This window comes from Struthio camelus, chromosome 20 (genome assembly GCF_040807025.1).
Source record: "Struthio camelus isolate bStrCam1 chromosome 20, bStrCam1.hap1, whole genome shotgun sequence".
Taxonomy (NCBI): Eukaryota; Metazoa; Chordata; class Aves; order Struthioniformes; family Struthionidae; genus Struthio; species Struthio camelus.
The window spans coordinates 1,612,906-1,633,783 of NC_090961.1; the positions used below are offsets into that span (position 1 = coordinate 1,612,906).

Below are 20,878 nucleotides of genomic sequence, written 5' to 3' on the forward strand. Positions count from 1 at the left end.
GCAAAATTATGAATTAATTTTCACCAAACAAAAATTAGTTTCCATGACACAAAGAAATCTTCAACCAAAAAAGAAAAACTTTTATTTTGACAGGGATGAACTATAGCAAGTCTATGCAATCCCTTCACAAATCCTTCAGTGGTCTATATTAAAATAAAAGCAAAAACAACACTCTTATGGCAAATTGTTTCAGTATCGGTTTACAAATACTTTATACTGGACACCAGAGTTTAAAAGTAGCAAGAAAATGTCAAAAAAGACGAATAACCCACATTGCACGGCCGGGCTCCGGATACAGCCGTGGGGCAGAAATCTGCCACGCGTCCACAGAACTGCCGAACTCCGCTAACCTGAGCAAGAGCTCGGCTCACACTGAAATACTGTGCTGAAACTGGTCCTTAGACACCGTACACTTTCCAGACACAAGAACAATTATCCTCCTTGATGAATTTAGGAAATAAATTATATTACCTTTTGATACAACAACACTGGGCAAATCTTGAAGTTATTGAGACTAAGTCACATGTCTGACAAAACCCACCTGTCCTGCTTTCCTGCAGCTGCACACACACCAGCCTAAAGGAGCCCCACGTTTACAAAGCTCACAGCAGCATAGCAAGAGATCCATGAAGTTTCCTCAAAGTCAGCCCAGAGGAGAACTTAGGTACCCTGCGGCGCAAACCAGAGTCTAGAGAAACTTTTCCTACTTCCAAGCCTGGGCTCTTCTGTCTCAGCTGCACGAGCGGGAACATCCACTGCCCGGTCCTCGGGATGAATTCGACATCACGCTCTGATGCGGCAGCTTTTAAGTCAAGTTTTGAAATACGACTTCTTGGGACCGTCCCAGCACATCCACGTATAGCCCTTCAGTTATTCATACGAAGCTGTGGGAACAGGCAGCCTGGGAGCTATCAACTAGCAGAGGATGAGTTGCAGATATTGATCTGAGGAGGTCTAGACTAGGCCTGCGGCACTGAGTGAAGCGCGTTCCAGCTGCTGACACTGACACGCTGAGGGTTGGCCAGCTAAAATCCTCCCCTGTCTCTAAACAAAACCTTGGAAAACTCCATGTGGCAGCCTGCTGGGAACGCCGTTGCACCTGCACCAAATTATCCAGACAGGCTGACCCGAACGACATCATTAAAAGTGCTTCTGAAGTCGGCAGTTTGAACTTTGATTACTTTTTACTTATTATCTGCTGATCTTCTCAGAAGCTGAGCTACGTACCTCCTGGATACAACTCAATGCATTTTGTTGGCTCTTGGTTGAAAACTAATACCCATTTGAAGGAAATCAACTACAGGTAATATTAATGAATATATCGCTTCCGCACCAGAAACGTGGTAGGATTTATCAAAATGACTTTTTAAAACAGATTCAGACTTCCAGATTCCTTAGATGGTGCTATGTAAATGTCCAAGTAGCAAGATTTGCTCACATTCAATAATAAATAATAATTAAACTATCAGCACAGCTAATGTTTTGCATAGTTACTAGTGTATTAGTGTGTTCAGTACATCGTCAGCAATTGCTCCCTTTCCTCCACCTCCAACCCCAAATAAACACATTTTCTGGAATGTTTCCTATTCTTTTACAAAATATTTTGCAAAACAATCAATCTGATTTTATCAACTAGTATTTTTCAAAGCAGAACTGTACTCTGCTGGTATAATGGAAGCTCACTCCCTCCAGGGAGCTCCAGCTACTACAAGAAAAATCATAACAACTTACAAGCATGACAAATACGCTCCTCTTGCCTGGAAGAGCATCACGGAAGGTAAATAACGAGAGCGCAGTCACACAAACCGCTATCGACACGGTCATGCTGTATCTCTATGGTGCAGACTAGCAGTTCCTAGCTTTGTCTCCAACAGCATGAATATAAATTGACAATTTAAATAGAAACACTTATTATTTAATTCCCTTAGCCTGACTAGCTAAACTATTAGTTTATCTTTCAACAATCTGTTCCAGTTACTCAAACTAGAATTTTAAAATGCAACTCGTATTTTATACCAATGTTTTAAAATGTACTAAATTACTGAGGTGAAAAAATCACTAGTTAGTATAATCACTTAAAAAAACCTCTTTGATTTCACTGCCTTTTTCTAAGCTACCATTTTTTCTCGTGTGATATGCATGCATATACAAACACAGGATATACACATGTTAAACCAAGAGTGTTTTTCCCCTCATTTAGCCAGTTCACTAATTAGTTTCTTTTAAAGTGAGAAGGAAATCAACATTTTTAAGAGCAAGAACCTTCATGCCTCTCTGAGAGAGGAGTACTTCTATTTCAAATCCTTCTGTCATTAAAAAAAAAAAAGATTTGTTAGACTCTCTATTGGCAGAGCACTTGATAAAATTAAGCTTTAGGATGAAACTCTTGTACCATAGAAACACACAGTGAAACCACGCAAGCTCCCTAACTTGCGAAAGAAAGTGTGGTCTACTAAGATCTTAACTGTGTGCCATATAAATTGTGTAAAACAAGGCAAGTGACAGTAGCCAACCTGAAAACAAGTTGTTTCCTCAAAACAAAAAATAAAAAAGAGTAATTGTAAAAATTCTTACCTTCAAGAGGTCAATTTCCTTAATGCAATCTTGTCTAGCCTTGGCATCCATCATTTCAAAAATCTTCAAAGAAAAAAATGTCAAAGATTAAAATGAAGCAAAAACTTAAGAATTTCATATTTTAATGAGAAATTGGTCTTTCTTTCTCCACTTTATATATTCTCACTATAATGAGTACGTTGGCAACGCCCAGATCAAAGAAAGATCAATGTTATCTTTATTTTGAAACTGCTACTAGGCTAGCAATGGGGAAAAATTAACTTAGAACCTATAGGCAATATGCTAAGTAGAAGGAAAAGCGAGATGCTAGTTTTTGGATTTGTTGGTGTGACTTTCAACATAGTTACTTTGTTTATTTAATATTATTTAATGCTATTTTCATATAGTAAATGAAAGACAAAATTATGTTTATTTTTCTTTCAAATAACATAAAAACAAAGCTTCTACTGGCTTCTCTGCAATAATTAACAAGAGTATTGCGCATTAATATTCATTCTGTAATAATCACATTAAGTCAGTAGGAACAGGAGTTTAAAGGATCTGCTGAAGGATTAAAGGCAACTTTCTTCAAACAAAATGCTGTTCATAACACTGCACAATCATCTAAGTTACAAATCTATTTTGCATGAATATTCTTCAGAAATTTGCCTTAAAACTGTAAACAACAAGTGGAGGGATTTTTTTTCTTCTATTCCACCACCAAAAGCCCGGCCACTGAATATCTTCATTTAACCTATCAGCTGCTCCTCAGCTCCCATGTATCATGGTGCTCCTTAGAAGAGCAGAGCGAGGCAGCAGCATCTCCCCCTAACCTCACGTTCTCAACCATCTGCCCCATTTTGGTCTCTGGCTTTGGCGCTCTTGTCTTCTCGTATGATCGATCCATGGGAAGATGCCAGTTTCTCGGCTGTAGTCCTACAGCCATTTGGGCCCTGCTTTTTCACACGCGTTCACAAATAGTTTACTGAACCCTTTTTATAAAGTAAAAAGAGAAATTAAAAATAAATAGAAATTACATGACTAGTTGTCCACAGTTTTGATATTAGAAACATTAACCCACTCCCAGATCGCAAGGGATAAAGATCAAGCAGCGCGAACATCAAATTCCTGCCTGCTGGCAACAGAGACGGGACTCCCTAGGAGAGGCGCGCGGACAAGCGCAGCGGGTGCAGCCGAGGGAGGCGGGAGGCTCGGGCCGCAGCCTGACCGCTCGGCCTTTTATACCCACCTGTAACATAAGCACCAGGAAACTAACCTATTCTAATCAGTATTTGTAAAACTACTTTGAAAGTAATATTCTTTGTGGTATACTGTCTAACTGGAAGTAGAAGCAGAGTAAAAAGAAACTCTAAAACCAGACCACATTAAAATAAGAAACCAAGGACTTTTTTTTTTTTTTTTTTTTTAAAAAAAAGACAGCAAGAGAAAGAGAAGCTCCTATTTTTCCTGGTAGCATCACCTACTGCTTACTTATCTTCCCCATTTAAGAAAATAAAAAGCAGATGCCATTCTCAAAAATATAGTTTACTTGAAGTCATACTTTATGCCCTCCCAAACTACTAATACTTAGATAATGTCCTCAAAAATTGGAGGACGTTTTATATATGTAAAATTGATATTTTACAGACCAGATCAACTAGTGGTCCCATCAAAGCAAACTCTCAGTTCCTTAACCATTTTATTAGATTATTGCTGCTGACAAAAGAATACTGAAAAATAAGAGGTATCTGATTCAGGAGTAATGTGTGTGGACCCCTAAAACGTTCCTATTTCGCTTTGCTTGCATTTAGCAAGCAATTCCATTTAAATACTCACCTGAACTTTCTTTAATGCCACAGGTTTTCTGTCCAGAAGACAAGTTGCTTTGTAAACTTCGCTGAACTGCCCTCGTCCAATCTTCTTCTCTATCTGAAAATCTGCCAACGTGCAGCGATACGGGTACGACGTTAAATGTCTCTGCTTATTCAAAAGAAATACAATCAATCAATGAACTAGAAAAAGTGATTGAAAAGAAATAATGAACTCACATTCCTCATCCTTCTTTATGGTTGCTAACTAGCAATTTCTCTGTCTAATAACATTCGCAAGGATAAATTCCTCACAGCAACAGCAGAATTGCCCAGGCAGAAAGACAAAGAAATTTGATGCTGGTAATAGAAGGGACAACGGCACGGACTGGCTTCCCTCTTCCTCACTCGCAGTTTTCTTTGTCCACTTCATACCATACTGTACCAGGAGATGTCATAAAGTAAAGGTTCAGCATGTTACCACAAATAAATATGTGCATAAAAATAAAGACACTATACTGCATAAATTCTTGATACTTTCTGCAGGAGTATCACTTCAGTTGTCTGAACGAAGCACGTATATGATCTGCATGCTGAAATGGGACACCTATTTTTTTTTCTTTTTTTTCCCAAGTCTCTTGCCCAACAGGCACACCAATTTCCCAAATTTTGGCCTTCAAGAGACAGTACATGGCCCACAGTCACTCAGCGGAGCCATAATAACCATTAGCATTACCAACCAAAAGCGTGGCAGGGATGCCACAGTGGGTCACATCAACATTTCAGAGTCCTACCACCACTTAAAATATATATATATATATATATATATATATATATATATATATATATATATACACACACACACACACACACACATATATATATATATATTCTGAGCTTTCAAATCATATTCAAAAACAATTCATTTTTCTCATGCATCACATAAAAGCATTTCTAGTTTCGTGAAGTAATGATTAATCCAAATTTTTGATGCACTTTTTGCTACTGGCTTAAAAATATTAACCATACTAAAACATAAAACTATTAGTAAGTAAGAGCTATCAAAAACGTACAGAAGAGAGTTTAGAACTCCAACCATGCCTATGTTTCTGCACTCATTTCTGATGACCAGGAATTTATTCTAGAGAAGTCTAAGCTGATCGTTGAACACGTTTATGGTCAAAATTATCTTTTCTAGTTAATTCAGCTGATGTTACTAGTGCATTTAGCTAAATGACTTTTTAAAAAGGAAATAAAGTCTTGCCTTCTGTGCAAGTAACTAATTAATCCCAAACTACTGTCTCTCTCGCTACACGCCCCCATCAGCTTTGCCTGCTTTGGTCACTCGGGAGAGGCTGACGACTCCCTTTGGAGCAGGCTCAGGTAAATACGCAGTTAGGCAGGTATACCCAGCGTAACAAGTATTATGTACTCTCTAGACTAGGAATTGCTCCCTAGAGCCGTTCTGGTCTCTTCTATAATTAACATGACTGCTAAACAATGTTTAAAAAAGAAATTATGAAAATTAATGACTTAAAGTTGCTGTGCATGCCAAGTAGACTATTTTTAAGCTTCAACATCTTGAACTATTTCAGAGTTCCCATCAAAAAATGCAAAGAGCAATTAGACAAGTACACAACTAAAATGGTGGGGTTATTTCCCAGGGATTCGGCTCTTGTTTACAGCTGAGTCTTTAGCTGACAATCCCCGCAGAAGCGTCCAGGAAGAGCAGGCGATGGAGACTGGGTATTTTAAGGAGATGACTACTGCGACTATTGTTACAGGGGTGGCATGGAGATAAGACTTCAGAGTGCAGGGAAAGTTTTCAGTCCAGCACCTTTTACTTGCACTACATGCAAAAAAGTGAAAGGCTCTGTCATGGTTTATATTTATTGAAAAGTAAGTAAGTTTGAGTAGCAGTAGTTTTTATTTCTGTCATAAAGAAAGGAAATCCAACAAACAATAAAAAAGGTATCAATCAAACTTGAAAAAGCTTCCAGTTTTAAAGTTGTCTGGGTGCTTCTGAACTACAGTCACAGTTATTTGGCAGAGGTTTTGTAAACAAAGTTGTAAAATTCAATGTTTTTAAGAAGACTCAGCAATAAAGTCTCCTAAATAGTAATTTTTGATCCACAAACTGCATCAATCAACTAAGCCATTTTGAAAACTGTCATCTTTAAAACACCTTCATCACAACAAACACAGGAATAAACCCACAACAGAATACTACTCTACTACAGGTATATTCAAGAAAAAAGATTATGTTTTATAAATACTTAAGATACAGAGATACTGATATAAATCACAAACTAGGCAGTGAAAAGACTATCGCTTCTTTTTGCTGCCATCTTCAGCCTTCCTCTCTTAGCCATACCATTATGTCCAGCCAATGTCTGCTAATTCAAGTAGGCACATAATTGGAAATTTAACCCCAGGGCATCATGATCATCAACTTTCTCAGTGCAAGTTGCCTAAAAGAGCAAAACCATTCCTTTTCACATGAGATGACACTCTGAGTTATTATTTTTGAAGTGCCAAAGCCACAGGTAAATTTTTCCATCTATCCTCATAAGTCTTTAAATAGTTTCACAGTACTATCAGGAATGGATTTTATCTCCCCAGGCTAAAACAGTATGTTATTTTACTTCATGTACAATAATCTATGCAAACAATGAGGTTTTATTACAATTTGCAGTTATTCATGACAGTTAGTCACATGGAAATGGGAAGCTAGTTTCATCAAGTACTTCCTTTAAATTGTTCAGAGAGCGTTTCCCTTTTAAGACATAGCTTAGTCTACCCTATGCTTTGAAATGAACATTATTACCTACCTTACCTCACAGCCTCGGTTGGTCGGACAACACACGGGCTGCAATAAAAATTCGCGCTGTCGAGTAAAGGAACTTTCTGAACCCAGCAGCCAGGCTGATTTTCCACTCACCTTAGTGCCCATCTATCCAGTCTGTATCTCACCTATTTGGTGGTAAGGAGACTATGGGAGATACGTGTCAAAGGCCCTGCTAAAAACCAAAGTATACAACATCCAGTGCCCTCCCCTTGTCCACAGCTTACCGAGAGCAACGAGACTGGTCAAGCATGATTTGCCCTTGGGTAAGTCCACTTTGCTGCTCCCAAAGACCTTCTAGTCACGTGTTTCAAAATGACTTCTAAGAGGATTTGCTCCATGACCTCCCGAGGGATTGAGGTGAGGCTGACCGGCCTGCAGTCACCCGGAGCCTCTTTTTTGCCCTTCTTGAAGATGGCCAATTGCAGTCATCAGGGTGTCCTCCAATTGCCATGACCATTCAGAGATGATAGAGAGCAGCCTTGCAATGGCACTGGCCAGCTCCTTCAGCACTCTTGGATACATCCCATCTGGTCCTATGGACTTGTGCGTGCCTAACTGGGTTAAGCGGTTCCTAACTCTATCATGCCTTCTTTCTCTGCCAGTTTAGTTTCACTTTAAAACAAAGTAGTTTTATTTCCAACAATTCAATGAGAATTGCCTAAACTTATTGTACAACGGAGGGCCATTACATTATGCACGGTGAATACACTCTTGGAATTTTGTATAGAATAGACTAGAAACTGTGATCAAATTTATTTTCCGGTAACTTTTAAGTCATCACAAATATCTGCCTAACCATATATACAACACTTACCCAAGTATAAGAAAGAAATCAAGGGTAATATCCATGTGCCCTTTATAAATCATTAAATTCTAAGTGTGTTTAAACCAAGAGTGTTTAACTGTAAATTAATATTTGAAGCATGTGCCAAGAAATATCTAGCAACTTCCTAACTTTACTAATATTAATTTATATTTTCAAGTGACAGAGTATGTGAGTATCTCCTAACCACTTTCACATGGTTAGCATATAAAGTCTGCTTGCCATGCTGCAGTTAATGCTGGGTGATGACTGGACACCTCAGCTGATATGTTCTGGCATCCTCCAGGACTACAGCTGCACATTTACATATGCAATGACCCAGATTTGCATTTGCTATCACAACCTATCAGACCTAATTAAAATAATGGAGCTTTCATACAGGCTAGAAGATGTTTGACTACAGTATAAACTAGAGAGTATGCTCAGGCTACACCAAACCTTATCAGAGAGCTCCCTATTGATTAGGGCACTCCATGTTCCCGTATGTCTATTTAAAATCAACGTGCTCTTATGTTTTTTTTTTTTTTTTTATGTTAAACATAAGCAGGTAACTCTTCTAAAATACTGTTATAAAACACACACACACACACACACACAGACACTTTGCACACCTAACAAACATTCAGCTCCTCAGAAAACCAATCCCATGGTCTGGCCTTATATACCTTTCACTTATTTCATGACTTTTGACAAGGGGAACGCCCTTCTTTTTCCAAGTCCTTCCCAGTTTAACTGCTAGTATTTTCCATAAAGCTGCTAAAGAACCAATACTTACCCATTCAAATAAACTATGGTATTTATAATTCTCAGAGTTCTATATAAAAGATACAAACTGTGCGTACAATTAAGTACTACCATCATCCTCAGATCTATCCACCTAAACTAGATTTTCTCATTTTCAAGACAGATTCAGGCTCAGTGAGGAGTTAAAGCTTGTATGGGTATAGAGGAACCAAGCACCTGTCTCTGCAGAACATATTTCAAGCACGGTGATTGGGGGGGGGGGACAAAACAACAACAAAAACACACACAACGCTTTTGGGATTTTACAGACGCTAAGAAAGTGCAGCTATTTGAAGACTTCTATTCCCAGAGCAGCTGTAGGAAGCAGATAGTCTGGGAAGAACTAGTTTTGAGACAAAGGCTGCTCTCTTTAATCCACACAATGAAGTCTCATTCTTCTACTACTCCATAAAAGAAAAGAAAGAAAAAAAAAAAAAGAAAAACCCTAAAGATTAAAGTCAATTAATTCCTCGTTCAAATAAAGAGGCTATTCATTTTTAAGAAGAAATGCAGAGATTATTCCAAGAACAAGTTATTCTGGCATACATGTTCTCTTTTAGATGTAATCATTGATGCAAGAGCAAAAGTTTCAAAGCTGGCAGAAGTATGCAACGACAATGTCCAAATACTTTAAAGCATAAGTTAGCCAGAACTTGCAGCCTCCAGTTTTGGTGTTTTACGAGACTTTCTGCCAAATACAGTTAGTAAAAATAAATAAAAAAATAAAATAAAATAAAATAAAAAATAAAATAAATAAAAAAATAAATAAAAAATAAAATAAAATAAATAAAAAAAAATCCTATGAAACAAACTCTTTATAGCAGCATAAAAAATAAAATGACTGAATATATCTGCTGCAACGACAGGAAGCTTAATTAGAGATGAATAAGAGTCTATACACCAGGTTACAAAGCAAACCAGGCAAACGTGGAGGGGGACGGTATTTAAAAAAAGAAAAAAAAAAAGAGTCATTGTTATATACTTACTCCTTGGTAAAAGTATTTAGTTTCTACTAAAGTTTCTCCTTATTTTTAGGTATGTCTGTTATAGCAGCAAAGAACATACTAAACTGTTTGCCGGGCTTAGAGACTTGTTTCTTTTTAAGGAAAAGCCAAGCTTCTGATCTATTAAAGCTGAAGAGCGAACCTGCAACTCTTCATTCAGAGACGCAGAGAACAGGGTGAACCGCGGCTCCTCTGCTCTCCAACACAGGCCGCGGCACAGCGCGCCGGCCGCGCGCCTCGCCAGCCCGCGGCGCCAAGCCCTGCGGCGCCCTCCCCAAGAGGCGGACCAGGCTGAGCCCTGCACGCGCGGCGGCGCCGCCAGGGACCTCTTCCGGGCATGCATGAACGCAAACATGCCAAAATTTGCAGCTGGGGAACATCTGAGGCCACTTTATCCAAACTCTTCATGCACCACTATAACTACACACAGGCAGGGCAGCCGCATAACTTGAACAGAATTTTTAAATTTTTTAAAATGAATAGCTGTAGGGGAAGCTAGCTCAGACTGTACAGCTACTTGGGGAATGGAAGAGTACAAAGCAACTGTTCTGTACAAAGAATTTCCATCTCCAGAACAATTAATGTTTGACCAGCAAATTCACCTCTTCATTCTTACTTGAATACGGGGTAAATCCTGGACAGCCCCAGCAGTTTCCTGCACCAGGAAAGCTGGGGTTTCCGGGAAAGGGTAATGCAGACAGACTAGACTCAAAGACTATAGAGCAAACTATCAGCAAAATGCTAATGCGAAGGAGGACAGCGCCTGTATGGTTGCTTCTCCCAGAGGCATGCAGAAAACCAAGTCTGAATGAGCCAAAAAAAAAGGAAAAGTTCTCTGCTAATTGCACAGTGCATAAATAGTGAGCACTGACGATAATTAATAATAAATTCAGTTGTTTTACTCCTGCCTGATTGACACAAGGAAAGCCAGCACCAGTCCTAAGTTTGTGCAAGTGGCTACAAGGTCACAAAACATTTAGATTGCTTGTAACCAACTTGAAAATTATTAAAAATTGGTTAACCAACGGTTAAGAAGTCAGACATGACAATCTTCAGATGCCAATAAAAGCATCTTTCCTGTAAAGCCATGAAACGAAATATTTTTTTTTAGAAACAACAACAACAAAAAAAAACCTCGTCCAATTAATTTTCTGAAATCTCATTAAAAAATTTAGCCCAAGTCATACACTCTGACCTGAATTTTAATTACCTTTAGGCTGCATATGAGATGTTTTTCTGATATTTGCACTGCATCATTAATTTTAAAGCCACCTTTTCCTCGCTTCTAAAGTGCATACTTCACGTGAATGACATTTACTGTAAACTAATTTCACCTTTAAAAGACATCTGTGATAGTAGACGGGGAAGCTTCAGCCCCCACAGCTGAACAGATATACATTATAAGCAATGATTTACTTCCATCTCTTTATGACGTTCCAAATTGTACACTCATCTCCATTCAGTGGCACCTACTTGAAAAGAGTTTTGTATATTTTAAGATTGAAATTTCACTGTGGATTTATAAACTCGCATTAGAATAGATTGATTTAAAAATGTTTTTCTTCCCCCCAAGCTCACCAACAGACTAGGAAACCGCGGGCTTTAAATATTCAAATAGGTAGTCCAGTAATTATTGAAGAATACATCAGCTCTTTCATTTTGCAGCTTCTAAACTGAACTACATAATCATCATAAAATAGCCTGAACCTGAACTGCTATTTAGAACTTAAAGTTTGAAATTCCAACTAGATTCTTCAGCAAAGCTTTAACATCTCTATCAGCATATATTTGTACTAGCCAATAACAAGGAGAGAAGACAAACACCAGCTTTAAAATAGCAGATCAAGCTGACATTCACATCAGCAAAGAAATTCATATTAACAAATAAATAAGCTAAGCACGTCAGAAAATGATAAACTGAAGACAGTCTTTGCTGCTAGATGACCTAGCTGATATACCTTAAATTAGCAGGCCAAAATGAAGTTACCATGAACATATCTATTGCTAAAATGTTTAGTAAGTATATAAAAGGATTGTTTAGAAGTGAGTAACTATGTTTATATAATACAAATGTTTAGTCAAAAATTATAGGTCCATATTTTTTTTTATATCTCTGATTTACTCCGCAATGAGTTTTAATTCTTATTGCTATATAATCTGGAGATGTAAACGACTGACACCTTCACACAGGAACATTACTAGAAAACACTTTTCTTCTTTTCAAGAAACTTCATCTGAATAATGCCAGGCAGGTAACGTAGCCAGAAGCTAAATAAGCTATCTTACTGGGCCTTTTTCATATTTATATATTCACTTATTCCAATTAGAAAACTTCTAAATACAAAACTCTATTGCGAGTCACGAGGAAAAGGTTCAGCAAAACTCTATGAACAGCGCAAGCGAGGAGCTAGGGACGGCTCTAAGCTAGCGCTGCAAGTCTTTCGGGGCAAGTTTGCAAAAAAACCAAACCTCTGACGTGCAGTCCATTTCTCTCTTGAAGTCAAAATAATATGTCTTTTTTATATCTACAGCTTATAAGAAACATATATCAAGGAGTTAGAGCAGAATTACTATATCCTCAAATTTATATACTAAGAAATTGTTCCAGAATACAAATCAGGTGCGACGGGAGCAGAAGAGACAGGAAGGCAACCGCAAGCGGAGCTGGCGCCGACCGTTGACACAGCGAAAAAGCCTCCCCCCGCCCCGACCTGGGCGGCAAGCTCTTCCCGACCACACTGCCCCTGAACTACCGCAGTTAGAGACAGACAGGAGGAAAAGCCCAAGGCGCCCTCAGCCCTACGCTGACTAGTTATATGACAATAGGCAACTTGTCTCCAACTTTCACCCGTAACACAGAAATAACCGTCAGACAGAAAAAAACGCTCCAAGCAGCAGAGGAAAAATAGAAAAGTCTTCTGGCAGAGGAGCTCAGTCTTGCACTGGTCTTCTTGGAGGCCAGACAGTAATTTTGAAAGAAAGCGGTGGGGGGAAGCGAGGACCATTCCATATAAGAACTTTCTCCTCATCTGATACTCTAAAAGATCAAATTGTGTCTATTCTACTTAAGCTTTAATCCCTGTCATGCTTGATACTTTTCATAAGACAAGTTTGACCAAAATTTCCTTCCCAAGTTCTCTCTCTCTCTCTCACACCCACAAGCTATTACATCGCATGTCTATTCTGAAGGCATAAGCAATGTAAAGAAATGACGTAATTTTGGATTCTACCAGGTAACAGGTACCAGAAAATTGAAAACGGCATATAATTATGTTCATGCAAAGTGGAAAATCAAAAACACATAATAAGCAATCATACCATGCCATCAATGTTTTACATAGTCTGTCCTTTAAATATTATAATTTTTGTTTATTTCTACACTGAGTTTGCTGGAGAGGCATTTTTCAAATCCCTAATTTCCCTATATATTTTCTTACATATTCCCTATATGTTTCCCTACATATTGCTATTCAGCATCCTTTTTTTTTTTTTTTTAAAGACAGAAAAAAACCTCCAAATTTTTGCTGCAGTCATATCTCCCTCCTAAACCGCTCTCAGAGTAGTTAATACACTCAGAGAGCTCCATTAACATAACTTGGATATTAACAGATTTGAGGGGCATCTTCACTAAACAATGACCATACAGCAAAATGAGCCCACTCAGCATCAGCATAACAGCAGAACACAGATTATTAGCTTCTAATTACACTTAACTATGTCATTACAAATTCTAACATGCGCTCCAAGATGCCATGAACGTATCTGCTGCACAGGAACACTTCCTAATCTTGTTCATGAAATAATTACAGGGGCTCTATCCTGCCAAATGAGGCAGTAATTAACCCTAATTGCTCAAAATGCAACTGGCTAATTCTAAGAGATTAATCAAGGGGATTCAATTATTATTAAATGACTTAATATGACAAATTGCTACATTAGGGGAGGGGGGCTTTGCTCCGTACAATGTATTTTCAAAGCAGTGCTGCACAAAATACATTCATCCCACCATGTGTGCATATGTAACTTACTGTTTTTGCAAATCTCAGGCTGTTTTGTTATTGCTTTCCTAATAACCTTTTCCTACGTAAGGAACCTTGAACACCACTGGACTGCACGCTTAGGATGACAAATTAACACCCACACTCCCCTCCCCAAGGTAATATTCAGCCGGAGTCCTCGAATTATTCTCTCTAATGGCTCTTCCACAATGGTTTTTGTTCACTCCTTGCAATATGTAACAGGGAAAACTTAACTTCCCTGATAAACAGTCAAACATTCTAAAAAAAGCAAGCAGCCAAAATTCACAAAACACAAATGGGATGTTTCGAGTGAAAGTACTGGAGCTGCATTGCATAAAGGTGTAACCTGACTTTTATCCCCATTCTGCAGAGCGGGGGCGAGGAGAACGAAACGTTACAGCAGCACAGGCAAAACATGCTGAAGGAGAAAGCTTCCAGAGGCTCTCAGCACTTAGTCAGAGATCCTACAGTCCCGTGCAGGATGACCTTTTTCTTGTACTCAGTAATTATCTCTTCAGAATTTATTATTAAACTGTGTGAGGAGATACAGAAGTACATTTATCCACTGACATTGAAACAACTGCTTTTCTTTGGCCTTTCCTTTACAGAATCAAAGAGCAGAGAAAGTCAACACAGTACAAGTGTTTATAAGCTGATTTAAAAATACCTGCTCTAAGCAAAACAAAGCATTTCCTTTTTCTCTTATTATGATCAAAAATTGGATTCAGGAAACTCTGGCTGGCTGGCAAAATCCAAAATGTGATAAACCTTTTAACTGCCCTAATCTCAGTATAAGCAAAAGAAAGGAGAAAAAGAAAAAACAAACCTTAACACTAAGAACTCCGTAGGCCCTTACGAAAGGGAGCGAAGAAAACAGAGGAGGAGAAAGCCGCGAGACACACGCTCTTACCTGAGGATCATGCTGATACTCTTGTCCTGGCAGCTTGCACAGAGGGCTGTTCTGGTCCCCGAGATGATGGGGGTGGTTATGTTGTCCTTCCATGGTAACATACCAAACTGCCTTACAACTCTGCTGGCATTAAAAGAAACGAGAGAGAAAGAAGTCTCATCACTGCCAACCCAACACTGAAAGCAAAAACCCTTTCTAGGGGTGTGCCTACACGTGGTTGTACATCGAGACAGCAAGAACTGATTCCTCCCCTTTTTTCCTCTGATTGACTCACACATAAAATTCTCAAAAAAAAGGAAACCTTTAGCTACCGCAAGCCCCACAAAAGCTTTGCCTGTCGCTGACAAACCAGAACACGTACGCTGACGAACGCAAGCTAGAAGAAAGCGGCAACAGGTCAAGCATATCCTAACTCTTGAGAGTTAACAGAGCAAATACTGATATCAAAAATATTACTGGTTTTCAAAAATACTTTTATAAGCAAAACAGCAGAAAAACGATTTTCGGAGGGTAAGCTTTGGCCAGTGGTACGTTGCCTATCCAAGGCACTGCTTTTGTCGACTCAAATTTTGCAAGAGGAGTTAGCATTACCTCGTCTAAAACTGCCCAATCTAGATGCCTAACATAATCAGATAGTTAGTGAGCAATTCAATAAAGGTTAGCATATTTTCTACTTGTAAAATGAGACAAAAAAAAAGTCACGAGAAAGTTGATACTGTTTCTCTTAATATTCAAAGTTTCTCCATAAAATTCACAGTGTTACTTAGTCCTCCTTTGAGATATATGTGTTGTCTCTGCATTATTTTTACTGATCTCCCTAATAACAGTTTCCAGGTGCAAGAAGGCATTTCCCAGTGCATACCTCCCACCTCCCGACCAGGCATCTTGTTATTTTTCCTCTTTCTGAGAGGACTACTACGTTGCTGAGAAGAAAGGACCTTTTTTTTTTTTTTTTTTTTTAAATAAATGAAACATGCTTCAAGTTGTACACTTATTTGCACATAGTAAGGATGGCTGAGAGGTCCTAAACCAATCTCAATCTTGGAGAGCAAAGAAAAAAAAGGTTTAGAGGGGGTAAGGGAGGGTTTAAAAAAAAAAAAAAAAAAAAGGCAGCACACAAGCTATGCAAGTAGCTCCCAAACAACTTTGAGCCTTTCTGCTCTGACCAGAAGTAATTTAACTGGAATAGAAATTAAAGACATTCTATACATTAAAGATTCATCTGCCTTTTGAAGGTCAAAAATGAATCAATCTCAATGGATCACAGGATACCACTTTCCAACCTACTCTGAAGCATCACAGCAATCCCTGTAAACCAGAAAACAAAACCTAAGTTACTGCCCTGGATTATTTGGCTGGGAATTTATACAACATAAGGCACAGAGTGGCACTGGACCACAGTTCTAGCCATCTTGAATTATGCTCATAGACAGAGAGATGAGATGAGAGATGAGAAGAGTAACTTCTGCTTCCGACTCCATAAATCATGAGAAAAACTTCACGTTCAAAGGGGTTGTAGAGCTTTATTCTTTGAGCCCAGGAACCGACTGACCAAGAGGAAGCTGTCAGGAAAACGTTACAAATTCCTCTGACAGTGATGCGAACAGATACAATTAGCTATCCTCGTCATTCAGCAGCCACTACACAACAAATTATAGCAAGTTGTACGTTTTCAGACTAGAGTGGAGGGGGACGAAGCACACAGAACACAAATAACCATCTCACCTATTTGCAGTATTTCCTGCAGTCCTAAGGAATTTCCAAGTGAATCTTACACTACTTGCTTTTAAAGCGTTCTGCTGTTCGAAAATCTGAGGCATACACAATCAGACGTGATGCAAAAAGGCATGCTTTTCTTTAAATCACATTTGTTAAACTCTGGTTTGGAGTCTGCATCTTCTAAACTTTCATAATACTTAACTTTCTACATTAAACTGAATCCAACCTCCCACATGTTCTCCCAGAGATAGTAATAAGTAATTCAAACATGGGAATGACCAAAACTTTCATTATCACTTTGGAAGGACTCTTCCACTCTTAAGAAATTTGGAATAATAGTTATTCATCTATTCCAACGGTCCATCCAAGTCCAACACACAGCGTTTGCCAGTACAACTCCCTTCCTACCGTTCATCGCCATTGTGCAGGAATATCACGCGTGTGGGAAACTAAACTACCTCAGTACCAAAATAAGCCATCCTTGCTCACGAATCTGGTTTCTTTGAGACTGCTCTAAGCGGTTTCCAGCCTAGCCTCTCACAAGGACCCTCCGTGCAGGGGGAGGGCTCAGACGCTGCCGTTAGCCCAACACAGCTGAAATGACAGTCTGTTCGCTTTAAAAATGGGACCCTAAACTGCAGCAGTTGTAAACAGCTGCCTCTCAAGTATCTGAGATGTTCCTAGGACAGGAACACCACTGCGATCGCAGACCAGTTAACCCCACTTCGACTTCAGAGCTCTACACAGACGGGAGGAACACTGCAGTAAACAGAATACCACCGAGGGCTCGTACCTGCTTTTCGGCCTAAAAGGCCTTCCCGACACAGCTTCTGCTTGCCTGAGCACGTAGCAGAGCTCTTCTAGAGAGCACAGCCCTGCTCCCAGCCCCGGCACCAACCCTGCTAAGTTCATCAGCTGCTCTCGAGACACTTTCTGAGTGGATTACAGTACTACTCAGCGCCACTTCGGGGGCCAGGCTGCAGCCTGGAGAGCAAAGCCCATCCTCAGAAATACGCTGAGAGCGTATCCAGAACACACGCAAACCTCCTTCCCCCCCAAGGACTGCATGCAGGGGGGTTGGCTTATTAAATAATGTCATTCATTGCTAGTTATTCAATATCCACACACGCTCCAGGTAATATGCCATTTTTGAACTGCCTTGGTGCCGGTCCATCACGGTGGCCAGCCGTGCGACGGCGAAAGGGACGGCTTAACGGCCAACACAAGCATTTGCAGAAACTTCTTTCAGGAGTTTTGGCAAGTATTCATGCAGTGAAAGAGCACAACCTGATCTCATTAGTGTATTAATAGTGCATGCCTGGCATTTGAGCAATGACTAATTCTTAATTTAAAATACACAAGTATTTTAAAAATTTTCGGGGGGGGGGGGGAAGAAAACACGATGCAGAAGAATTTCTGCAGCAAGTTGGGCTTCGCTCTTTTAACAGTTGTCAGCTAAACAAGCCTTTAGCTCTGGCAGATCTTTCCCAACATCAACTACCATTAAAAAAAAAAAGCTCTTCTTGTGTTCTTAAGTGTATGAATTCTCACAATAATAAAAAATTAACGCTTGAGCGTTTTCAAATCACCAATATTTAGCATCAGCACTACATTAACCATCAACCCGACAGCACTCTTCTACCTAATTCTCCAAGTCTGTGACACTCTGCATGTGTTATTTGTGTGTACATAACACGGGGGAATTTTCAAGTGGCAAAATAACAAAGGCAGAGGCCTACCTTTAGACCGAATTAATTTGCCTATTTTTCCCACAGTGTTGCTGATTTGATTACGAAAAGAGGTTTTTCCCTCTGAGGCAAACATCAAGGCTGCTGCGGCTTTACTGAACTACAGCAAGCCAAGTTACCCAAACGACTGGCACGCTCCCGGTCACATACCTGGGCATCATCTTTGCTCAAATTTATGCTAGAACAGAAAACAAACGCTCTCATGAGGAAGCGGCTGTGAGAGCCAGAATATCCGCGGCATTTAAAAGGGCTAATGCATGGGTTGCTCTCAATAAAGAAAGTTTTTCAAAATCTCTCCTGTGAAACTCCACTGGAGGCAGAATAATCACCGAGAGTAGGAAGAAGCCTGATTTTAACATTCCTTCAGTATCGGTTATCTGTAGATTTATCAGTAGCAAGTGACTAATTAAAAAGCAAAAATATGTCTCTAACATTAAACTGCCCTACAAAATTTCTATGCTGCATTAAACTGTCAGAACTATCTTAATTATTTTATTATTCCCAATTTTAAGAAAGGTTGCTTACTTGAAGGGAGAACGTAGCACAAACTTCTTTCTTTTCTAAGTCCACAAGCACAGAGAAAGGCCTACCGGTACAGCCTGCAGTTTAGTGACGGCCTCACGTCGTGCCTCTTATCTCCAAAGGAATTCAGAAATTTTACATTTACAGCCTCGAGATAAAAGGCACGGCCATGCAGTGTCAGGCAAAACACATGGAGTCTAACTCTGGTCCAGCACCACCTCTCCTGCATCCTGCCTTAGGAAAGCAGTCAAAGGCAAAAAGAGAAAGGTAGTTATTTCTGAATGAGAAACCAAGTCATCTGACCACATCCAACTCTGGGGCGCTCCTCGGAGAGCCCTAACTTGCTGGCTGCCCTGGGGAGACGCGGGGTGCGATTGCTCCCCCAAAGGGATTAGCCAACAGGAAGGCAACTGACAGCTCGGAGCAGCCTGGCTGCCACGAGCCGGTCAAGCGATGTGCTGGGCCGAGTATTTGGGTTTGGTCGGCGCTGGTTTAAAGCGCTATAGCTGGAAGCAAAGGAAGAAGTAGGAACAAAATATCAGCTTTGAAAAGAGATCTGGCACAGCTCGCATGACAGCAGCCCCGAGCCCCGCTGCCGCGGCGGGGACAGCATGTCCCGCTCAAACTGTCAGCTCTGCTATTCTGGGCCCTTATTGGCAAACACGCGCTATAGGTAGAATGGGAGGGTTATCCTCGGTACGAGGTTTCAGAGAGAGTCTTCAAATAGTAGCTAACAATAGAAAGGCACTTTATCATGCCAAAGACGGTACGTGGATTGCAAAGAGCCAGAATTCTACAGGAATTTATGCATTTTTTGAGATATTCTCTTTAAAATAACCTAACCACAAGCAAATACTCTAATTACGTTTTTAAACATGAAAACGTTGAGGAGAGAACATGATGATGTCTGATGCAACTACTTAAAACCAGCAGCTTTAACCTCATTTGGAGCTAAGTTTTACTAATACCGAAGCTGGTTTGGACACTGTTACGCATGTTGGAATGGAGTCACTCTAGATTACCGAGAAAAAAAAAACATAATACGCAAGCAAGGAATGTTTCAATCTTTTTTTAGCCACCCCTTATTCCATTTCCCTATTCAGGCTGCATAATCTGTGCATTAAATAAGCTGTCCCACGGAATCCAAAAGCCACCATGAAACCTTTAGCTGTAATTAATATAAGCATTCAGATGCTCATATACCGCCTCATTCTGGCTACGCAGATTAGGATGGAGCTATCACATGCTGGAAAAGCAGCTTCTACATACAGTGTCATGTGTATGTTAACCACAAAGTGAGAAGGAGGCTGAATTGCAAAATATTTCAGCATAGTTAAAGTATGTATTGGCTCAATAACTAAATGTCATATTAACTGGTTATCAGTGAAGCACTTTATCTTAATGAATTTTCCTTTTAATTACTTTCTTTAAGAGTTGGAAAGAGAAAAAAATTAAGACAGTTTTAGCAGCCTCCACTCTTCAAGAAAATTACTCCTTATACCTGGCTTTTGCATTGTGTGCATTTTGGCTTATTTCTTTAATCACAGTGCTTGATGACAGGAAAGTAATCAAGGAGCTAAGAAGGAACCAAAAAGGTAAACAAGGAGGCAGGATCCAACGTTGTTCCCATTAGTTACCAGCAGAAGCGTTTGGCACCGACACCGCTTCCATGAAACGCACAGTAACACTGCTGCCATTGCCACAGCCTGAACGGCTGCATTAAAATATGGCTGAACTGAATACACAGGATGAATTAGGATGATCTTTATACATACCTACCTGTGCCTCTCCTTTAATCATTTTTAAGCAGTAACCTGAAAAGCAATACTTATATCAACAACACCTTCAAACGCGAAGCACACAAATTTTCACATTCTTATAGTAAACATATAGGCTCACATTCTTATAGTAAACATAGAGGCTTTTGCACAATGAATTTTTTGTCAGAATTCTCACAAACGTAAATTTTCCATGTTCAGAGTTCACCATCTCCAAAAAAACAACAAAAAACCCAGAAGCAGAGAGGGGATTAACAGTTACGAGGATAAATATTTAAGTGTCTACGGCTCCACAGTTGCAAATAAAGCCCTCCCCAAGAAATCTCAACTACAGGCCTCATTTACAACCAGCGGACACTATGT

At 39.6% G+C, this 20,878-nt stretch overlaps 1 protein-coding gene across 15 annotated transcripts in view; it reads right to left on the minus strand.

The window, feature by feature from the left end:
• Positions 1-20,878, minus strand: part of NEK6 (NIMA related kinase 6) — an 81,506-nt gene that overhangs the window by 33,550 nt on the left and 27,078 nt on the right. For 7 of the 15 annotated variants that reach the window (XM_068914438.1, XM_068914436.1, XM_009689575.2 and 4 more), the window contains exons 2-4: positions 14,749-14,868; positions 4,390-4,530; positions 2,575-2,637 (exon numbers count right to left, since the gene is read on the minus strand). In XM_068914438.1, the coding sequence (XP_068770539.1) occupies positions 2,575-2,637; positions 4,390-4,530; positions 14,749-14,841 (297 nt within the window). In that variant the 5' untranslated portion in view covers positions 14,842-14,868. Of the gene's footprint in view, positions 1-2,574; positions 2,638-4,389; positions 4,534-14,748; positions 14,872-20,878 lie in introns of all 15 variants that reach the window. The other 8 variants (XM_068914430.1, XM_009689549.2, XM_068914429.1 and 5 more) reach the window with 3 other exon arrangements.